Here is a 22230-nt window from a genome sequence, read left to right as displayed (position 1 = left end):
GAAATGGTCTGCAAAAGTTTCAGTTTGCATAAGTAGCGGTGAGAGGGCGCAGCGGCAGACGGGTCAAAGCAGGAGTAGAGGAAAGCAGGTTGAAACTGTTAGCGTTAGTTTTATCAGTGTTTTCTCAGACGCCGCCGCTGTGACCGGTTTTCTGGTGTTTTTAAGGTCAGCTAGCTGAGTCAGGATGAGGCTGAGCAGTGTGCTGCTGTGTGTGCTCCTCCTGTGGGTTGAAGGGTCTTGGGGGGACACACCGGCCAACTGCACCTACGAGGACCTGCTGGGAACATGGGTGTTCCAGGTGTCCAAAGTAGGACACGACAAGGCCGTCAACTGCTCCGCTGAAGGTAAAGAAAAACACAATTAGACAACGTGGTCTCACAACAGGACTGATCACAAGACAAGGAAATAATAGTTCATCCCTGTGGTGATCATGTGACATGTTGAGGCCTGGTTTCAGTTCAGGGCCCTACCTGCTGTGTCTTGTGTTGTGATGTAAATTAACTTAAAGCTAACTGTGCTACAATATAATATATGTACTTTTGTATTTATTCCTATTAACCGTATTTACTCCTATCACGAGAATCTGCACAGTTTGCTGTAAAGTTGGGTTCACTTTATCCATGTCTATAGGTGCACATAATGGTCAAACACTAATTTTCTTTTTTTTTTTACTCTGCTGCCCGTGTTTAAATACATGTGTGTTTTTTGTAGACATGCTTTGAGAGCAAGGAAAAATACTGGAATAAAAACAGCTAACAAGAATTGAGTAGATCTTTGTGGTTGGGGACTGTTGATTGGAAAGTTCCCTCCATATATTGCATGTTGTGGTGTTCCTCATCAGCCACAGGTGAGAGCACGGTGACTCTGACTCTGGAGAAACTCTCTGTCGCCACCGACCAGCTGGGGAACACTGGCTTCTTCACCCTCATCTACAATCAGGGCTTCGAAGTGGTCATCAATGGCTACAAATGGTTCGCATTTTTCAAGGTAAAAGATGAACAGACTCGTTAAGTTTTTTGAGCGATAATTTTGCCATGTCATCTCCTCTCTGGTCGAGTTGTCACACCCTCCACTCCTAACTACTGCAAACTTCCTAAGGTAAAAGAGAAAATGGCTATATTGCTTGTTGACTTTTATTGAGTTAGATCAGCTGACTTCTCTCTCTTTATCTAGTATCATGGTATCAGCAAAAATTTCCCTCTTTAAAAGCAGTAGAGTTAATCTCGTGGTCATCTGTTATTTCTTGTCGCTCACATGACACTGAGTGGAGGGAAGTGTCACAGGCAATCTGTCTTCAAACCCACAATATGATTTATTCACATCTAGTTCAACTTCCCCATTGTCTGGCTCTTAGTTTAGCTTAATGTAGCGGTATAAGAAGAATGATTTAGTGGAGGAATTTAGACCTGCACAGGATCTCATAATTCCACCTCAAAACATGTGACTTAATGATTAATGATTTACTGAAAATTGCCTACCTTATATGGAATAATCTGGGGTTATTTCAGTGTTAAAGCTCTAATCTGTTTTTTCTCTCCACACTTTCAGTACACTCAGGAGGGCACTAAGGTGACCAGCTACTGTGACCAGACCCTGACAGGGTGGGTCCATGACGTCCTGGGACGCAACTGGGGCTGCTTTGTAGGCAAGAGGGTGCAACCAGTACCACCCCGACATGATACCAAACCAGTCTTCAACAGCTGGTATGTACTTTATGAATTCTTTGTACTTCCATTAAAATAAACTGTAGAAAAACTCAAGCTAACAAACTCGAGACATCAGTGGACACACTGGCACACGGGGAAACCTGATGTACACAGTCTCGATGCAGAAAGTGTTGCTTTTCGTCTGCTGTGAAGTTTTAATATTTTTGCTTTGTTCTGCACTTTTCCTCCCTTGTTCCTACTCTGATGTGAACAGTTAGTCTTACTCGTAAGCCTTTGAAAGGGGACAGGAAGAAGAATTTGCAATTGAAAAATCTGATTTGAAAACATAGTTGATGCAGAACAGGTGATACACAAGTTGACTGTGTTTTTGGAAACATGAAGCTGCTTCCTTTGTGCTTCAGTTGGATTTAAGTCAGGTTATTGTAAGCATGAAGTTAGGTTTTCTGTAGAATCAAGCTATGATTATAAATGTACAAAAATATAGTATCTCTTGTGATCTGAGTGATTTAATTGATAGATAAATGGTTAAATCCTTCATTGTGCATGTTTCTAAAACTCTTAAAGTCACTTACTCAGCAAGAGGCAAAATGTCACCACACATTTAGAACTCAAAGTGTATCATGCTGCCTTTTCCTCCCAAAGTGAAAAGTTTATTCGGTAATTGTATAAATCTGTGGGTTACACCTTCTTCCAGAATGAAATGACAAAATTTACACCCAATTAATCTTCTCTGCACATCATTCTGACAGATGATGCGGCCATTCTACGTTGTCTTGTCTTAGTCTCTGATGATACTGTGTTGAGAAATGTAGGAACAAGGAAGTCTTTATTTTCCAAGTCACAGTAAAGTAACTGGCGGAAGTTGCAATAAACAGAGCATCATAATAAGAGACTGTATTGTTAAAATACCAGAACATTTCTTTTACTGAACAAGTATCATACATGTTAGTCAGCATATGTAATATGTGACTGAAATGTTGTTGAGCAGCAGTAAAAAAAGCCCAGAAAAGATGGATAATTGCATTATGATGTCCCATGTAGGACTTGTGCAATAAGTGCTGTGTGTAGTAGAGGCAATAAACAGGAGCTTAAAAATAGTCTTTCCAGAAATTTGAAACCTCTATTTTTGTTATGCAGTCTAGCGCGACAGCAGCTTAGCAAACACAAAATGTAATCAATGAGAATATTACAAGTTTCACAAAGGTAGCTTTTGTTTTGGACATTTACATCTTTATTTGACAGATAACAGTGTAGCAGGAGACAAAGAAAAGAGGACAGGAAGAGAAACAACAGTGTTTATTGCAGCAGGTGTTTGGAATTCACCTTTTCCATTAAGCTGCTGGCAGCGGAACAAAAACATGTATTTTTATTGTAGCACTGTTGCACAGTGTCAAGCCTGCACATGTTAACCAATCTAACATTGCTCACATAATGTAAATGTTTTGTTTTTTGCTGTTGTTGTGGGAAAGATAAGTCCCTTTTTTATTTTTTAAATCAACCTCACACATATGATTAATCACCCTGCAGGCTGCTTCAGAGGCCATACAAACACAACTTGGACTTCATTGATTCAATCAACTCTGTACAGAGATCCTGGAAGGCTGTGGCCTATGCAGAGCATGAGATGTACACTTTACAGGAGCTGCACTACAGAGCAGGGGGGCCTGCCTCACATATCCCTATGTGAGTATATTCTTTATTTCCTCTTTTATACTATGAGCTGTCATGGAGGGAAAAAAGCAAATTTGCCTCGATGAGTAATTTGTGCTCCTAAATTAGAAGCCATGACTCTGTCCTATTCATATATATTTGATTGTGGGATGCTTATATACACATTAATAATACTCCATCATCACCCAAACAGATCACTGCTTTTACCAAGATGAATGCTTGATCCTTCTCATATGGATTTCTTAATATCAAGAAATGTAATCTGGTCCCTCATATTGCTTTGAGTGGAATGTGTGTGACAGGCCTGCGGTCCAGTTGGCCACCAGTCATGCAAAATAAACATGTACTTTACCAATCATAGAAGTGAAGCAAGCACTTCAGATATTATCTAGACCACTAGATCCACCTTATCTAAGGTGGATTTATGTGCATTATCTTTCCAGTGCTATAAAAAGTATTCACCCCCCTTGGAGATTTAGCCCTTTTATTGCTTTTCAACACTGAATCATGGTCAATTAAATAGTTCTTTTGACAATAATTTACAGAAAAATGACAAATTTCGACAAGGTAGTGTTAATTCATTGAAAATATAAAATGTAAAATAACCAATTCTCCCCCTTCAAGTGGGGTTTATACTTTCTGTAGGCATTGTATTCAGTTTTCTGTTTCTGTTTGTCAACGTAAATGTCTGATGGAAAGTGTCCTTGAAATGTGATTGTTTATCTTTACTTTAGACGTGTTCGACCTGCGCCTGTGAAAGCTGATGTAGCCAAGATGGCGGCAGCTCTTCCTGAGCGCTGGGATTGGAGGAACGTTGACGGTGTTAACTTTGTCAGCCCTGTGAGAAACCAAGGTGACTTTTAATTCCTCCTGTAGAAACCTTAAAAATCTTTTTATGACTGAATGATAACTGTATTTTGAATGTGCGTATGTGGTATTAGAAATGTAATGCAAAGATGCAAACAATGTAACTCAGGAGATGGGGAGGATCAGATTTAGACAAAGCCATCCCTTTCCATCTGACCAGCTGCTGGTAAGCCGGACGCTGAACAGCAGCTCGCCAGCTACTTTGCTTCCTCTTGGCAGGTCTGGGTCTGCTTTGTGCTCTCCTACTGTGTTTCTGCACAGCCTAGTGTGAGAGTGGAGAGATTATGCGTGCTGAGTACTTTGAGTGTCTGAGAGGGCCTCTGTAGGGTGGGGTTTAAGGATCTGGAGAGGACTGAAGTGTTTCTCTCCAAGCCCTGTAAGCCACTGCGCAGGGTTGTAGAGCTTATTTTGCTTCAGTGTAACCAGTCAGGTAGATTTTCTTTTTTCGGTTCCGTTGCAGTTCACAGAAATTTAGCTGAATTGAAGATAAATTGGTTTGGCTGGTCTTGCATAGACTGTGATGCCAGGAACACCCACGCATTGAATCATAGCTCCTATTACTTTTATATGCAATATTTTGCCAACCTACTAGGCTTCCTTGCACAAATACTCATAAGATGCTAAGATATTGCCTATGTAATTTCAGTATTTGACACACTGCATATGTTTTCATGACTCTTTTTGCCTTCTAGTGTCTTGTAAACTACAGCAAACACCTATGAAATGCGTGTTTGATATCTAGTTTCATTGTTTTTTTGATTGAAAATTGCACTAGTCTGATTCAGACATAAATGTTTTTTCATATTCATGTTTTTATTTTTCCTGTAATGTGAGCCTTTAGACACATATGAACATGATGAGACGATTGATGTCATTGGATGTTTAGGATGTGTACATAGGCCTTTCCCTTTCTTGTGAATATTTGTTTTTGGAAGATCTGTAGTCTGTTGAAAAGTTGCATCTACACTGATCAGCCACTGCTTTAAAGCTTCCTGACTAATATTGTGCATGTTCCCCTCCTGCTGCTACAACAGCTCTGGTGTCCTGTGGTAACTGACACCAGGACATCAGCACTGGATCGTTAGGATTTTGTGGACTTTCACTGGCCAGACCAGTGACTTGGGCTCTTTTTCGTGTTCCTCAAACTGCTCCTGGGTAAATTTTACAGTTTGGCAGGGTGCTCTGTCCTGCTGCGGGAGGCTTTTGACATTGGGGAGTGCCATGGGGGATGGATGTACTTCATCTGGAACCATGTTTAGGTGGTTGTTGCGTGTCAAATTAACATCCACATTAATGCCAGGACGCAGGGTTTCCCAGCATATTATTAGATTGTAACAAGATGATTAGTGCCATTTACTTCATCTGTCAGTGCTTTTAATGTTGTGGCTGATTGGTAGTAAATATAAAGGGAGCTCTCATTCATTGTATGGGTATATAGGAACATCGCTGTATCTTAATGTTCCAGGCAATCCAGTGTTGACTTGTAACAGAAGATGCAGGTCTAACGGTCATTTTAGCAAATTAAAGCTTCATCCAGTGCAGTCAGAGTTTTAACTGTCACATTGAATCCTCTCAGAATTGCAACAGCAAAAGTTCCCCACTAGTGTAGATCTTTAATGTAATTGAATAGCTGTTACCCCTTATTGGTCTTAAGAAAATAAGGTCTTGGACCCAAATAAAAACTCTTCTCAGTGTCACCCTGACTTGAATCATTACTCCAATTAAACCACCCAGCAAATCCCTGCAGCCTTTGTTCTTTTACCTAAATTGTTTCTGCAGAGCATTTTATTAAGAACTTGATATCTCACACTAACTACAGTGACCAGTTTCTTTAATCAGTGTATCTGTTCCTTGCTCCATTATCGTGCATAACGTTTCAGGTGAGTTATATACTGGGCAGGAACACTAAAGAACGTTAAGTGCTGAATGCTATAATGTATTCTTGAATAAGCATGCAGTTAAGGTGTGCAGAGTTACCAACTTGTTAGGATTTTATTTCAGGGGTGACATATCAGTTCAGCTTACATGAGGCTGGCAATTTTTGTTGACGTCGTCAGCAGTATTGCAATTAAGAGTGAATGTTAGGAAGTATGTCTTAACAGAATGCTATGTCGGGAAACAAAACTGCTTATTACAGCCTCAGAAATTACCAGAAAGGATTTGAGTTGACATTACAAGCTTGGGAAAGTTGGGATTTATCGAGATGGAGGTGGTGTTTTTTATTTCACAGCAGTGGGATTTCCCAGTGTAAATCTCTGATGTTCTCTTTCAGCATCGTGTGGCAGCTGCTACTCTTTTGCCACCATGGGAATGCTTGAAGCTCGTGTTCGGATCCTCACCAACAACACTGAAAACCCCATCCTCAGCCCTCAACAAGTGGTCTCCTGCTCTGAATACTCTCAAGGTGAAATAACAGTCAATCTAAAACCCATCTTGCTCTTGATCTGATGGACTCACCTAATAACGCAATAACTGTTGCAGAGAACTGCAGATATGAACTGGGCACCAGTTAGAAAATATAAATGACATGCTGTGTAGAATATTCATGTCATAAAACATAATGATCTTGGGAAATTACAGTACTGCTGTGTGTAGAAAACTCTGGGCTGCATTCCCCCCTTATCAGAACAAGTAGCACTAAAGTGTTTTTTTGAAAAGTGTGTCCTTACTGCCTTCAGAAAATCAAGCGTTCATAAGTGCCCTGATTAGTGCATTTTCACTAATTATTTTGAAGTGTCTTGGGGGGAAAAAGCTCAATTTATTGGTTACCTTGAAGGAAATTAAAGACAACCCGCAAAAATATTTCTTGACAATTCCAAATTTATTACCTGTTGAGCAGACCATATTTAACATTAATCTCTCATTTTAAGGTTGTGATGGTGGGTTCCCATACCTGATTGGAAAGTATGCACAGGATTTCGGCATCGTGGATGAATCATGCTTCCCATATATTGCAAAGGACTCTCCATGCGGTGTTCCTCAAAACTGCGGCCGCATTTACACAGCAGAGTACAACTACGTTGGTGGGTTTTATGGCGGCTGCAGTGAGATGGCCATGATGTTGGAGCTGGTCAAGAATGGACCTATGGCTGTGGCTTTTGAGGTACAACAGCTGCTCACTGTTTAGCTCCTATTTCTGTTATTCATGCATGATTTGCCCTCTAAACTACTGGGGTTTGGGTCTGTCAAGTTCACCACTCTGGTCAAGAGTTAGTTTTCTTAAAGCTAGAGTGCAGGACTTTTACATATAATTTAGCTTCAGTTACATTCAAGCTCTTAGTGCCAGATAAATTTCTTTGCATTTTACAGTATACGGAGTATTAAATCTGCTTTCTGTGGCAACATTTCCACACTGGTGCACTGGTAGTGATGTTCTTTCTGTCAGCCAGGAATGATTGTTTTTTGCCTAAGCTGTGAGGGTAGCAGGTGTAGCAGCAGAAATGTAGTAGGCCACAGAAACTAGGAGCATGGTGGAAGAACCAAGGCAGCACTCAAAGCTCAAAAGCAATTCTGCGATTACAGTTTAAGAAAAATGCTACTAACAGCGATGCAGATGTCACTAGCATGCATCAACAGTGTTTGTGCCATTAACTCTGACTGCCAGGAGGGGGCGACATGAGTTAAAACTATTAATATTCAGACACTGTTGTGCATTTTGTAAATGGGTTAGTTGGTCCCTTTCTCGAAACACTATTTGGTTTGTTCATTCCTTACCACTGTAGAAACATGATGACACAACAAGACAGACTCCTTGAAGAGAACCACCCATCTAATGTAGATATAAAGGGTTCATTCTATGTTGATGAAAAGACAACAATTCAAAAACACAGATGATTTTACACAAACTGAAACACAATCATAAATACTTCTGTGTCTTCCATTTTTGCCAATAGATCCTTCTAAATTGTTCACACTGGTTCATTAAAACTAAACCATTTACAAAATGCACAAAAATACCGGAAGGTTAATAGCTTTTTAACTTTTGACGCCCCCGTCTGGCAGTCAGGGTAATGACACTAACACTTGATAAATGTTCATGACATGCATCGTTGTCAGTCGTTTTCTTTCATAAACTGGAATCCTTCCTCTGAGCACAGAGTTGTTTCTTTATCTGGAGTATCAGGAACTTATCTTAAATGCTAAATCACCATATGTTGCAATATGTTTTGTTAGTCTTAACATGAAGCATTTTCTAAATCTCTCGGAGTACAGATTTAAATCGTCCTGTTAAATCCAAACCACAGACAGAGCAAAAACCCCAACAATATACAATATGTAAATGTAACCTTTTCTTCTCCATAAAATGTTTTGTTTACTTTATCCTTTAAACCTCAGCAAACCCTTTGGCTTCGCAGAGCAAGAAAATTAAGTGAAAAAAATGAATGATCCCTCTCCATCTGCAGGTCTACCCTGACTTCATGGCCTATAAGGAGGGCATCTACCACCACACATTCCTCACAGACACCGTCAATCCCTTCGAGCTGACCAACCATGCTGTGCTGCTAGTGGGCTACGGCCGCTGCCACATGACTGGACAGAAGTACTGGATTGTGAAGAACAGCTGGGGCACCAGCTGGGGTGAGGATGGCTACTTCCGAATTCGCAGGGGAAGTGATGAGTGTTCCATCGAGAGCATCGCAGTCGCAGCCAACCCTATTCCCAAACTGTAGAAGCTAGAAACTCAGCATGGGAGAAGTAGGCATCTGGATCATTAATCACAATTGTGAAAATTGGACACGTGTCCTATGTAGCTTGGCTTTCTTCAATGCTTGCTTAAGAGGTTGAAAATTTGAAGCTAAAATCTGTAACTTTACTCAGTGGGAAATATTGTTAGTCACATGGGTGATATGTTCTCTTCCCTCCCAATCCAACCAATATGGTATAAATCACACATTAGGATGATAAGTTATTGATTTCAGCTTTAATGCCAACGTCCCAAATAGCTGAGATACATTTCAAAGGGAAATCAACCCAAATCTGAATCACAATAAGAGAGTATTTGATCACTTTTTAAGCCTAAAACCAGACTTTTAATTCTTTTTAATCATCTGTCAGCTGTCAAATGCTTAAATATTAACAGTCGTGCATCCACATGATTTAGTTGGTTTCTGTTGATCGGTAAACGAAGGGTAACTTGAATTGTAGGTGTTACTGTTTATCTAGCTGGTAAGAGATTTTAATGTACAGCCACTAGGAATGGGTGGATTTCAGTGACACATTTTTCAACCAGAAGGTCCCAGAGCACAGACGGGGTGGATACATTAGCGTAGAAACATGTTCACTGCTTGGAGTTTTTTTCTTTACGTCCTTGTCATTCCTCTTCTGCCTGTGGATCTCTATTGTGGGGCAAATATGTTTTTACAGCCACGAAAAGCACGCAGGCTTAAAAAGACAAACCGATGTGGTTTGTTGGTCTGTCGATCCGCCCAGGTTCTTTGTTTTCTATTTTGAATATCTGATTGAAAAAGGCAAAGAGATTTATGACTAACTCTGGATCGTTTCTTTTAAATTGGGAATTTAAAAGACTGACAGGACAGATAAATATCACTTCTTTTTTATTATGAACAGATTTTGATAGTGACAGTGGTAGTGCTGGATCCAAACCTACCATGACACAAAAAAAACAGCACATATTAAGATACTTTGTAAACTATCTGGCATTATTTAAAATACAAAAGTGATGAGAGCTTCTATTTTAGTTAATTTTAGGTTAATTCTAAAAGTATTTTAAAATACCATTTGTTTACCGCTCCTAAAAGGGATTTTAATTAGAACTAAACAGTCAAACTGTTCTTTTAAAGCTGTATTTTTTCTTGTAGTGTAAAATTTGAATTTACGAGGTCTGCCTATCATGCACCATTTTTAATTTTTTTTTAATGTTTTGTGTTTGCTGATTTCAGCAATCACTGATTAGCTGCCAATTACTATTGTATTCAAGCTGTAACTGCCAGTGCAAACTTGGAATCAAAATGGATCGGTACAAACTGTGAATGCCAATTGTAGCAGTTTTAAGAGAACTGAGGAGTCAGTGTTTGTGTTTGCTTGTCAGGTGCAAAATCTTGATTCTTTGTCTCAGGGAAGCACAGTGGAGAATTGGTATATCTGTTGTCCTTTCATCAAATTAAAACCACGGTTGCCATGTTTCTCTCAAGGGTCATTTGTTCCCTGTGGAGCATTTAAAAGGGATTTGTGAATCGGTTACTAAAGGGAAGCGACTGATTGTAGTGCCTTTTATTCTGCCTCCCTTTTGCTGCATTTTTGTTTTGAAGTTTGGTGGAATAAAAGCATTGCAAATTATGTTTTGCTGGTTTTGTGTGTATGAAGGAGGAACAGTATTTAAAATTGATCTTAATAGTAGCTTGGACTTTATGCAAGGTTGTATTTGATTAGTGCTGCTCAGGAGTTTTCTGTGCAGCAAAGATTTTCATCGCATCAACAAAATTGTGTGTGACAAGAGGTTACAACAAATGTCATTTGTCTTTTGTGAGTACAAATGTTCAGATCTAACCAGTGAAGTGTGACACTATATGCCTGTTCTTCATTTCTGAAGGAAATATTGTACTCAACTCCACCTCATTACCCAACAGCTAGACTATAGTTAATTAACAGACAAAGTATGCACACAAATCATGAAAATATGTACATGAAGTATGCTTTTTATTGCCTAAACCACATCTCCACCTCTTACAGCTCACACTAATTCCAAAAGCAAACCAGGATAAGTTGAGTGATGACTATTTTTTTGAAAAATATATCGAAATTTCACTTTTACACATAAAGCATGCCTAAGTAAACACATTAAAGGATAATTTTATAATAGCAGATTTTAACTTTGTAATTGTAACAAATCTTACTTCACAGTTCATTTTGATCCATACATACTCAAACTTGTGCTTAAGATGAACTTTCTTTATGAATATTATTGATTTTTGTTTGCCTGTTAGAGAACATTATGTCTCCAAAACTGTTCATAGGCTTCATAGAAATGTGATGAACTGCAGCATAATGACATAGAAATTATTATTGTCTATGTAGATTCTTCAAGGTCTTCCTGTAAGCGTCAGTACAAGTGCGACCACTTCTTCTGTTTTGGTTCTTGAAAATGTTTAACCTCTCATTCAAGAAGCTAGTTCGCCTTTTACACACATAATCACAGCATTTATTCACTGCTGCAGCTGTTATGTTACTGATGTATGTATTTATATATGTATATGATGGTGTACACAGTGTATAAGAAATCAGACAGAATATTGAAAATCACTGGTGTCCATGGGGGACTTTTTATCCCATACTCCCTCAAAAATCTTCTTAGGACACTTTTACATATTATTAGGAGGTATTTGCTAGTTTTTGTTTAAACTAACTGAAAACCCACAACTGTCATCCAAAGAGTAGAAAAAAAAGTTTCCGTATGTTCCAGTCTATTTTGTGCAATCAAAATATATGCATAACTAAAAATCTTTTTTTCATTTCTTCCCACCATTAAAAAGATGTAATTTAATCCAAGATCATTATCATCCAAGAAGAGACGTGGAATTAAAAGTGACTGTATCCAGCAGTCAGGAGGGGCATGATGTGGGCTTCTCATTGTAGTTTTGATACACAAGTTTTTACCAACAATACCTACTTTTAGCACGTTATTAACGTAATTCATTTAACTGCTAACTAGCTCCAAGTAATCTGAACACTCCCTCCAGGATTTCTACACATCCCTGCAGCTCCTCTGCGTGTGTCACAAGGTCCAGACGTGTGCGTTGCTGTGCGGGCCGGGGCGGACCTCAGCTCCCCTCCTCGTTCCCAGCTCTGCTCAGTTCCTCTCTGCGCTGGTCCTCAGCTTCTGCCCCTTCATCCGCAGGTTCTCTCCTTTACGGTGGATTCATGCTCAGCTCTCGCCCTCCTCCTCGGTCGCCATGCAGAACAACCACCATAAGGAGCATCTCTATAAGATCCTTGTGATAGGGGACCTCGGGGTCGGAAAGACCAGCATCATCAAGCGCTATGTCCACCACAACTTCAGCCCCAACTACAGGGCCACCATCGGGGTGGACTTCGCGCTCAAAGTCCTCAACTGGGACCAGGAAACGGTGCGTCTGCAGCTGTGGGACATCGCAGGTACGGCACCACTTTTACGCACAGCTCACATGGAATAGCTGGAGGTCAAACATACTGTGGACTGCGCTGAAGTTACCGGAAACTCGCACAGAAGTTGGTTTTTGTGAACTTCTTTTCAAAGTTGGTAGATTTTTGAAACCAGTGTCACCAAAAAAATAATTAGATTAGAAATTTAGAGGCATTTTACGCACTGGGCAAAACCAGATAAATCTCAGTTTATTGGTTAATATCCTTTAGAAAAATGCTTCAGGCGAAGCAAAAAAAATGGAAAATAGTTTGGTAGAAAATTAAATAAATGCACTTCCTCCAGCGAAATTGTCCTTTAAATCAAATAACCTCAGGGGTCCAATTTGGAAATGTAGTTTTAACATTGAGTGCTGGTGGCAAGCAGTTGTCATGAAGGAAATTATGTTTATAATTATTTTGGTTGTTTTGTCAAATGTCAAATTATTTAAGGAAGCACAATAAAACAGCTACTCCAAAATCGATTTCCCTCTCCTCCATGAGCACAATTTGAAGTAAGGGCCAGAGCTTTCCAAATAATTAATGACATTTTTATCAGATTTTGGCCTCTCAAAAGGAAAGTACATACTTTATGTTCTTTCTGTAAAGAGGATGACTCAGAGTATGACGCCTGATTTGTGACTTTGAAAGAATTGTCTGTTTTACATAAACAGATCATTTGAGGTCAGGAATGAAAAGACATTAGAGCAGAAACCATGACCATGTGACCACAGCTGCTATTTAACCATTCTCATAATAAATGATTTCAAGGGTTATCCAGGCTTAACCGTTTGTACCAGGTGACCCGCTGGATTTCCTCATCCCAAATCACTTCGCTACACAATTCTGCAATCCCGTGTGAAAAAGCTAAGGTTAATTTCACACCATTTAGACTCAAAATGAGCCTGAAAGTGACCTTAATGATGGGACATTGTGGTTCCACACGATAGAACAGAAAGCAGCCGTGATTGCCTGAGGATGGTTTCATGTCTTTAGCATAAATTATAGCATAGGCTGGTTGGTTTGGCCTAAAAATGAAATAATTTTGTACAATTTTGAGCCACATAGTAGCATAGGTTGCAGTCTAGGACCAAATGCAAGCATGTTTTCTATATTACAGTTATGACTTGGCATAATCTGTTCACCAAACCTGTTCTAAAACTGTCTGTATAATGAACCCACAGCACGTGTTTACCTAAATTTGACCCAGCAAGTAATTCAATAAAACATCCACTAATTCCTATTATCAGTAATCTTAACTTTACCCCATCTCATTCTCTAACCTCATCTCTACAATACTGTCATGATGTGCACTGAATGTCATTCTTGACTTCTAAGGCACCTCCTGTCTCTCTAAAGTCAGCATTTGTATTATATATTTGTATCATCTGTTGCACAATGTAATATGTGTGCATGCACCCGGTTGTTTTTCACTGACATCAGAGGGATGGAAGGTAAACAGCTTTAATGGCAACAAATTCTAACATCTGTTCTTGTTAGAATTTATTACTTTGCCTTAGGCGAGCACAGAACTCAGAAATAATACAAGCCTTTGACCGTGATGCTGCTGGCTGAGATGACAAACCTGAAGGCTACAGCAGTCTCATGTCACATGAGTGTCGGCTGAGGTTTAGAAGAATCCTCTGACCTGCTGCTCTCTCCCCTCCTGTGCGCTCCTTCCAGTAAGTGCAAGCAGTCATGTGTCTCAACCTCATGTGAGGGAGATTTGAGGCCCAAGCTTCTGTATACAGAAAGCTTTTTATTATGAACTAATGATGAGAATCTCCTTCTGAGAAAACGACTCCAGGTCTTGTATTGTACTCTCTGAACTCACCTAGAAGTTGGAGGTGATTAACACCAAACCGCTAATCGTCTTTCTGCATAATTTGGGATGATCTGTGTCCACAACAGTATTATATAACTCGCTGCTTGTAGATCTTTTGGTTAAAAACCCCCCCAAAAAAACAGTTTCCATCTGACTTTTATTAGTTTCATTAAAAAAATATATTTCTTCTTTTTTTCATCCAGCACAACAGACCTTTTAGGGGATTTGATGATGGTGTGAAGTTTTCTCATGCCACAGATATAATAAATCACTTGCTGTTTCTGTGCGTCTCCCAAGATAAACAACCTCAACTACCTCTATTTTTGTCTGCTATTTTTCTGACAAGGGTGACAGGGTTGGCTTCACAGGCCTTTACTATGTGCATCTAAGTGAGGTGGGTTTGCGGCTTATTTCAGGGGTTTTAAATACTGTTCAAGCGTTTTGCAATCACACAGATTATGTTGAGCTATGGCAGTTTTACCACCTTAAAGGCCCTCAATATATGTACGTATCATTCATATTTTGAGCAACACTCACGGGCTATCTTAGATGAGAATTTCTTATACAGCATTTCTATTTTTGTCTGTATTTTCCAGAAGGTGGTGTTGTATATGCCAGTCTGAAGGCAAATTCTACTTATTAACCTTTCAACTCATAACTGGTAATCCTCAAAGATGTCTTTTTTTGAAACCTGACCTCACATTTTTGCTTGTTTACTCTTTAGAGAAATATCTGGTTTTGTTGTAGGGGTTCAGGCATCCTCTCTAAAGTCACTGTACAGAAAGCACTTTGCTTGACAAAGCTGGAGACATCATTTTCTGCTTGGTATGCTATAATGCTACATGAAAGTCTCAGGTCCTGTTTCAACAAGCATCTGTCCCTCTGATGTGTCCTTGAGCGAGAATCTCATTCTCCCAGCTGTTCTGCTGCTGACCCTGTGCCCTGATCCACCTGTCCATGTGAGAAACACTCCTGTGGGACTCACCAAAGAATCAAATAAACACATACAGTATTAACTTACTTCTTCTTTTTTTTCTTACTTACATCTTGGCCACCATGGCAACTGCTTTGTAGAGACACAAATTGAGGCTTTTGGCTAGTCAATGTCTTTCCCGCAAGCTGAGCCTATTTTGCAGCTGAGGCTGATGGAGCAGAAACTACGGATGGGAAAATCTGTATGGATAAGGCATTCCAACAGGGCTTATCAAATTAATTTTACTCTCAGGAATTTTTAGACACAATCTGACAAGCAGGCACACACACAGACACACACTCACAACAAAGACACATCTCTCCTCACCCCACTCTGCCTCTATCTGTCTTCATCTTATCTCCCTCTTTCTGCTGCTGTAAACACATGTATGTAAATTGAGTGCAGGTGAAGTAGGTGGAGAATTGAGCACATCTGAAACAGCAGAATGAGAAAACAGAATAACTTATATTTTAGAATCTGTGCCTGTTTGCTGCTAAAGTGACCTCCAGCTTTCTGTGTGACATTGGGATGCTCATCTCTCTGTACAGGGGAACAGAATGAAAAGATGAATTTCTTTATGTGTGTCAGTGATAGGATGAAAAGTCTGCACACAGTGAAGCAGCTTTTTATCTTTGTTAGGTTGCTGAGGTGGTCATGGAGGTTATACCATTCATTCATAACCAGGAACCATGTAATGAGTACTGCAGAAGCATAGGGTTTTGGAGGCCTTGTTGTGAGCCGTTCAGTCTTTCTACAACCAAAGTAAAAGTTGTACTTTTACTCTCGGGACAAGGTCAAACACAGTTCCGGCAGGTGCTGGACTCCGCCAAGGTTGCTCCTCGTCTCCGAGCCTACTTGCGTTATTCATCAAGTGCAGCTGAAGTGGTGAGGGAGTCTGGTTTGGGAGCCTCATTGTCACGTCTTTGCTTTTTGTGGATGACCTGGTTCTGTTGGCTTCATCAGATCATGACCTTGAGCATGCACTAAGCAGTTAGTAATCAAGTGTGAAACAGCCGGGATGGGAGTCAACACCTCCAAGTCTGAGGCCCTAATTTTCTTTTGGAAATCAGTGGATTGCTCCCTCTGGGTTTAGGGAGAGTTGCTGCTCCAAGCAGCGGAGTTTAAGTATCTCAGGTTCTTGTTCATGAGTGATGGTCAGACAGATTGGTGCAGCATCTGCAGTATATCTGGTGTTGTACCAGTCCGTCATGACTGTAGAGGGAGCTGAGCTGAAAGGCAAAGCTCTTGATTTAACAGTCTGCAGTCCAACCCTACATTCCAATGTGGGGCAGTGGTGGCTCAACGGTTAAGTCTCTAGGCTACTGATCAGAAGGTCGGAAGGATCAAACCCTAATGCTACCATTGTTGGGCCCTCAAGCAAGGTCCCTAACCCTTCCTCCTCCAGGGACACTTTAACATGGCTGACCTTGCACTCTGACCCCAACTGGGATATGTGAAAACAGCATTTCACAATCCCCTAATGCGTTTGTGACAAATCAAGGCTTCTCCTTTATCCCTCACTTATGATTGTGAGCTGGAGGTGGTGACCAAGAGAAGAATTTCAGAGATAACAATAGCAGAAATAAATTTCCTCTGTAGGGTGACTGTGCTCAGCCTTAGAGAGGGTGAAGAGCTTGGACATCCAATGGGAGCTCCAAAGTGTAATATCAAAAGGAGCCAGTCGAGGTGGTTCGGGCGTCTGATTAGGATATCTTCTGGGTGCCTTTCTGTTGAAGGTTTTCCATGCACATCCAACCAGCAGGAGACCCAGAGGTTAACTCAGAACTTGTTGTAGGGATCGCATATTTCATCTGGCCTGGGAACACCTTGAGATCCTCCAATAGGAGCTAAATGTTGCTGTGGAGAAGGATGTCTTTAATGACCTTCTTAACCTGCAGCCACCACAACTCTGGATAAGCACAAGAAAACAGCTATAGATGTATGGAAAGTCTGCACACATTCACACTGCTACCAATCAGTAATCATTTTATTTGTGTGTGTCTGCATGTGTGTCTTTGTCTATGTGTTTCAGGTCAGGAGCGGTTCGGCAACATGACCCGTGTGTATTACCGAGAAGCCATGGGTGCCTTCATCGTGTTTGATGTCACTCGTCCCGCCTCCTTTGAGGCCGTCACAAAATGGAAGGAGGACTTGGATTCCAAACTGACACTAGCCAATGGGAAACATGTAGCCACTGTGCTTTTGGCTAATAAATGTGACCAGGGTCGGGATGTACTGACCAATAATGGAATAAAGATGGAGCAGTTCTGCCAGGAGAACGGCTTTGTGGGATGGTACGAGACATCTGCTAAGGTGAGAACACTACACAAATAGACACGCACAGAAACACACAGCAGAAACGCAGAAGAAAACAAAGAAAAGAATTCAACACGAGCTCTGAGGTTCAAGCCCCTGTGTCAGCAGACATGTCCGTTCTGTTCAAATGTCCTCAAGCAGCAGCTCACTCCTTGACTCCATCAGACCCAGAGGCGAATTACCCCGTGGAGATACCCCCAGAAGCACATTCTGGATCTGAGGGAGTCCTATAAAAGTGCTGAGTTTAACAGACCAGCAGTCTATTCAGTATTTGCATGTGAATAAAGCCTAAATCAGGGATCTCTGCTGCTTTTTCAGAGTCTCACAGCGGAAGTTCCTTCCGTGTTATTCCAGGTGAGCTGCAATCACATCAGGTGCTCCATCATCCAGACAGGATGTCCAAGAATGCTGAGGGAATATTTCAGCCCTCTGTTTTCCATTGACTGCACAAATCTTGAAGGATTACTTTGACATTTTGTGAAATTGTCTTTCTTCCTGAGAGTCGGGTATCATTTAGGAATTCACATTATGATCCAAATGTAACTTTGATGAAAAAAGACAACGTAAGATATTTCAGATTTTCAACCTATACAGTGGTACTATGTATTCATGTGTACACATTGCCACTGTAAATACATTTCAGTTTGTCTGAAGCCAATGATGCAATCTGAATGTGACACAAGGTAGCATAGCAACAACACACAGACAAAACCAGGAGAATATATTCACATACACAACACAAATATAAGGCATAATTGAAGTACAAGACTGATCCCTGTCTAGACTGATTCAAGTCTAAATTATGCAGACAGGATTTAAAGAATGCAGTGAGTGGCTGCTGACCGTAAAACGAGCAACACACTGACACTGTGCACAAGCCCTGACTGTGGCAGCAAAGAATCTCACAGCTCAGTGATAAGAGAAGAAAATAGACTAAGATGTACACTCCACAGACACACATACTCTGAACACAACCATATGTAGCACAAACATTGCCAGTGGCCTTGACCTAAACTCTCAATTAACTGTGCTGCAAACAAAATCAGTATTTAGTCAGAACTGATTTTGCACTGTAGCTGTGAGGTGGACAAGTACAACAAACCAGAAATAAAACGCTCTCAGAGAATAGTCTCATCAAGGAAACATGTTTAGCTGTTTTATTAATAGAAAATGTGTACATTTGAATTTATAATACAGTAAATACTAAAACTAAGTTCAATCCAACAAACAAGACGATGGGATTAAATGGAAATGACAGGTGATCAGCAATAGTGACTGCAATGATAAATTGAGTATTTAAATGGCTCAAATCAAGGCAGCAAATACATAAAAGAACATAAAAAACATAAAAGAAGCTAAAAAGCAGTTGTGAAATTTTTTGAAAAATCATGCACAGTTGGAGCTGGAATATGAAAAATCGACTAGGTGCACAAATGACTGTGTAAACACATAAAGCTCCTGCTAAAGTGTTTTCCTGCAGCAGCATGATGCCATTTTGCAACCAGCTTTGTCGTATTCGTAGCTGTAAATAGAAATAGTAATAGGCCATAAATGTTAAATAATGTGTATCTTAATGCCTCAAATCCCATTTGAAGAAGAACATACACAGTCTCCGTTTGAGCAGAATGTGTTTCCAGAATCTGTATCACATCAGAGTATTCTGAGCTCACTGCCTCAATGACCTGCCACCAAGAATTATGCCAAACTTTTATCTTGAACAACTCTGGACATGTTCTGCATGCACAAGAGAGAGAAGCGCAGTTAGCAGCGAACAGAGGATGTGCTGTTTGTTGTGTTTTCAGTTGCATTCGGAAGAGTCTTTTCTTCTAGATGTAACAGTGGGTTTGTGTTATTCTGCAACCTTTCACATCATTCTAAACACACTGTTAGATCTTCTGAATATTCAGTATATTTACTGCCGCAGCCCAAAAGTTCACGTCAGAAAAGCGTTTGTGTGTGCATCTTCCTCATCAATAACCGTTGCTTGTTCTCGCCTCATGTGAACTTCAGTAAAACACCCAGGGCAGATTCTCTGGTTTATCAGCTCTGAGTTCTGTTCCTTGTTGCTCTAAATCCTTTAGCATGGATGCTGTTGAGAATAGATGTTTGATGGTTTGTTTTGTTGGGAGGAGACGGTTTGTAAATGAGGCAAGACAAGTTTCTTGGAATAAGCATATAGCTCTATGATGTTTGCAGTAAAAAGAGGTATAAATGGGGATCCTGGTGGGCTGTTTGCATGTGATGCAGACCTTTATTGGATGTCATCAGCTTTGTTGTATCCTTCTATCCAATTAAGGGTAAATTCCCCCAGAATAAACACTGATAGTGGCATAATGAAAACAATACAAACATGGGGAAATAGACCTTTGCAATATTGCAAGAGTATAGAACAAAATGAGATGAACCAATCTAGTGATTTCATTTGTCTGACTTAGATTAAACTAATTCTGTTTTATTTGCATTTTTACAGCACAATCATAGACACTCTTTGTCATTCTTCATTTATTGCTGCTCCAGTCTTTCCAGATCACTGAAGAAATAATCAGCTATGGAAAATTCAATTGATATCATTTGGGTTGGAGTCATTGCAGGTGTTTCTTACTTATGTCAGTGCTGTGCAAAACAGCATTTAGCTAGCTGAATCACTAAACATATTTTTACATTTTTTTCTACCCTTGGCAGCCACTGTGAATAAATGCATGCAAAAATCTCTTTTCACTTTGTGTTCACATCATGGCTGCTGACTGCTGCTTCATCCATCTAGTCAGTTTAGTTATGGTCCATTTGATCCACTCACCTGCTCTCACAGGTTTCTCCTCCTGCACACATTGTTTTTGGCATATTGTTCAGCACCTCATACCGATGTTTATTTATCCTCTCTCTGTCTCTCCACCTTTTCATATTTCACATCTCTCTTTTACTACCTTCCTGCTGCTCTTTCTCCCTTCTCTTTTTCAGGAAAATATCAACATCGACGAAGCAGCCAACTGCTTGGTGAAACACATCATCGCCAGTGAGAACGACATGCTCCAATCAGAAGTCCCCGACACCATCACCCCTCAGTTAGAGAAGGACAAAGGCGGGACGTGCTCTTCCTGCTTCAGATCCCAGTAACACTTCCCGACAGCTGGACGTCCTTTTGTATCTCATTACACACAAAGTCAAGTCTGAACGAGACACAGAGGAAGAACTACTTTGGCTTTTTTTTTAAAGGAAGAGGACATGGGTGCCAGCTCTTCTCCTGTCTGCTGGCTTTGGGTTGGGTGACAGAGGGGCAGCTGACTCAAGAAATGGAAGCACTGAAACAGAGACAGACAGAGAGAAAGAGAGATGGATGCAGCTGTGTGCGCTTGTCAAAGGCAAGGTCACCCCCTGGGCGACTTCAAGCCTTGACACTGCCACTTCAGTTGCCATGGAGACACAGTTAATGAACACATGCACAGAGAGGTTGCAGCAAATCACAGCGTATCTGTACTAAAAGGTCTATGGAGGTAATCACAATACAAACTATGATAGCTGTCTCTCTTTCTCCCTCCCTGCGGTCGTTTCGCTTCTTTCCTTCTGATTTCTTGCTGACAACATTTTTCAGGTTTTCGCATCATTCTGGGCTAATAGGCAGGCAAAAGGCAAATTTAGGTTTAGTTTTCTACCAGCTTTTCAACCCCCCCCCCCCCACACACACACACACACCCGTCCCCTGTCCCAATGAAGCCACAGCCATATTTTATGTTCTTTCCCTTCATTTTATTTTCCATTGTTATTTTTATTCACTGTTTTGTGGGGTTTCCTTCCTCATTTACATCTGCTGGTTCCAGTAATGTATAGCAGATTGTATGGATGTAATTTCTAATACAGCCCATTTAATTTAATGTATATATATATATATATATATATATATATACATATATATATATATATATATATATATATATATATATATATTATAAGTGCTTCTAAATGTGTGTATTTTTTTTCATCACCGAGGTAGAATTAATTTCGTTTCCTTGGCAACCTATTCAGAATTGAATTAATATTGAAATGTGTATCAAAGAAAGCTGTGTTAAAGCAACTCTGTTGTACCAGTTTTAATCCAGTGGTTTTATATAAAATTTCTACTCCACTGTGAAATATTTGTAATATTTGTAATTATGGAATAAATGCAAATATGTATACAACTATGTACATATTATATAAAGCAGACTAAGACACATAATAGAACCAAAGATGTATCCAGTGTTCAAAATGTTCATATGAAATAAACTTTAGCTTTACTGTCCGGCTGGTTGGAATTTGTCTGTTTGTGCCTAAAGTTACACGATTTATGCTATTATGAATTTAAAGGCCCTGTTTGCGTACATAGAGATTTTCATTCTAAACTCTGTTAGTGTAACTAATAACAAAAATGATGGTGTAAATAGAACCCAAACCAATATATCATTGTTAACAGCTAATATTGGCTTGTCACACATATATTGTTATTGGCGTCTATCCATATAGTTTTATTATTATTTTTTGAACAGAACATAATGTAGAAAAAAGATAATTTGCAAACAGTGTCATCACATAGTTTGTCAAGCAAGAGCGACTCCTACTCAAATGATTCCAACACTCTAAGCACTGTGTGCAGCACATGTAGCAGAGTACATATTACAGTGGAGCAGATGATGCTGCAGAGCCAAAGAGCTTCTTCATATTTAGTCGCTGATTTGTTTTTGTAATATATTGCTGCAAAGTTAATAAACTTGGACCCTATTATTTTCCCTTTTCAATGTAACTCTGACATGCTGTAAATATTC

General features: G+C 40.0%; 2 protein-coding genes across 2 annotated transcripts; both read left to right on the top strand.

Moving 5' to 3' along the window:
• Positions 1-17: 17 nt before the first annotated feature.
• Positions 18-10502, top strand: ctsc (cathepsin C). Its single transcript, XM_023276415.3, has 8 exons — positions 18-344; positions 842-987; positions 1549-1703; positions 3195-3350; positions 4073-4191; positions 6478-6609; positions 7076-7308; positions 8609-10502. The coding sequence occupies exons 1-8, from the start codon at positions 185-187 to the stop codon at positions 8873-8875; spliced, it is 1368 nt and encodes a 455-aa protein (XP_023132183.1). The 5' UTR covers positions 18-184; the 3' UTR covers positions 8876-10502.
• A 1436-nt stretch (positions 10503-11938) lies between these two features.
• On the top strand, positions 11939-21710 carry rab38a (RAB38a, member RAS oncogene family). Its single transcript, XM_023276423.3, has 3 exons — positions 11939-12317; positions 17151-17431; positions 20393-21710. Exons 1-3 carry the CDS (start codon positions 12116-12118, stop codon positions 20546-20548), a joined length of 639 nt encoding a protein of 212 aa, XP_023132191.1. The 5' UTR covers positions 11939-12115; the 3' UTR covers positions 20549-21710.
• Positions 21711-22230: the final 520 nt, after the last annotated feature.

This window comes from Amphiprion ocellaris, chromosome 7 (assembly GCF_022539595.1).
Source record: "Amphiprion ocellaris isolate individual 3 ecotype Okinawa chromosome 7, ASM2253959v1, whole genome shotgun sequence".
NCBI classification, from domain to species: Eukaryota; Metazoa; Chordata; class Actinopteri; family Pomacentridae; genus Amphiprion; species Amphiprion ocellaris.
Note: the sequence above shows the minus strand (reverse complement) of the source record. Positions and strands in the feature narration are given on the sequence as shown.

Coding starts and splice junctions, on each gene's coding strand:
- ctsc (XM_023276415.3), top strand. CDS start 185: ATGAGGCTGAGCAGTGTGCTGCTGTGTGTGCTCCTCCTGTGGGTTGAA. Junction 4,192..6,477: donor CAGCCCTGTGAGAAACCAAG/GTGACTTTTAAT, acceptor GTTCTCTTTCAG/CATCGTGTGGCAGCTGCTAC. Junction 6,610..7,075: donor CTGCTCTGAATACTCTCAAG/GTGAAATAACAG, acceptor TCTCATTTTAAG/GTTGTGATGGTGGGTTCCCA.
- rab38a (XM_023276423.3), top strand. CDS start 12,116: ATGCAGAACAACCACCATAAGGAGCATCTCTATAAGATCCTTGTGATA. Junction 12,318..17,150: donor GCAGCTGTGGGACATCGCAG/GTACGGCACCAC, acceptor TATGTGTTTCAG/GTCAGGAGCGGTTCGGCAAC. Junction 17,432..20,392: donor GGTACGAGACATCTGCTAAG/GTGAGAACACTA, acceptor TCTCTTTTTCAG/GAAAATATCAACATCGACGA.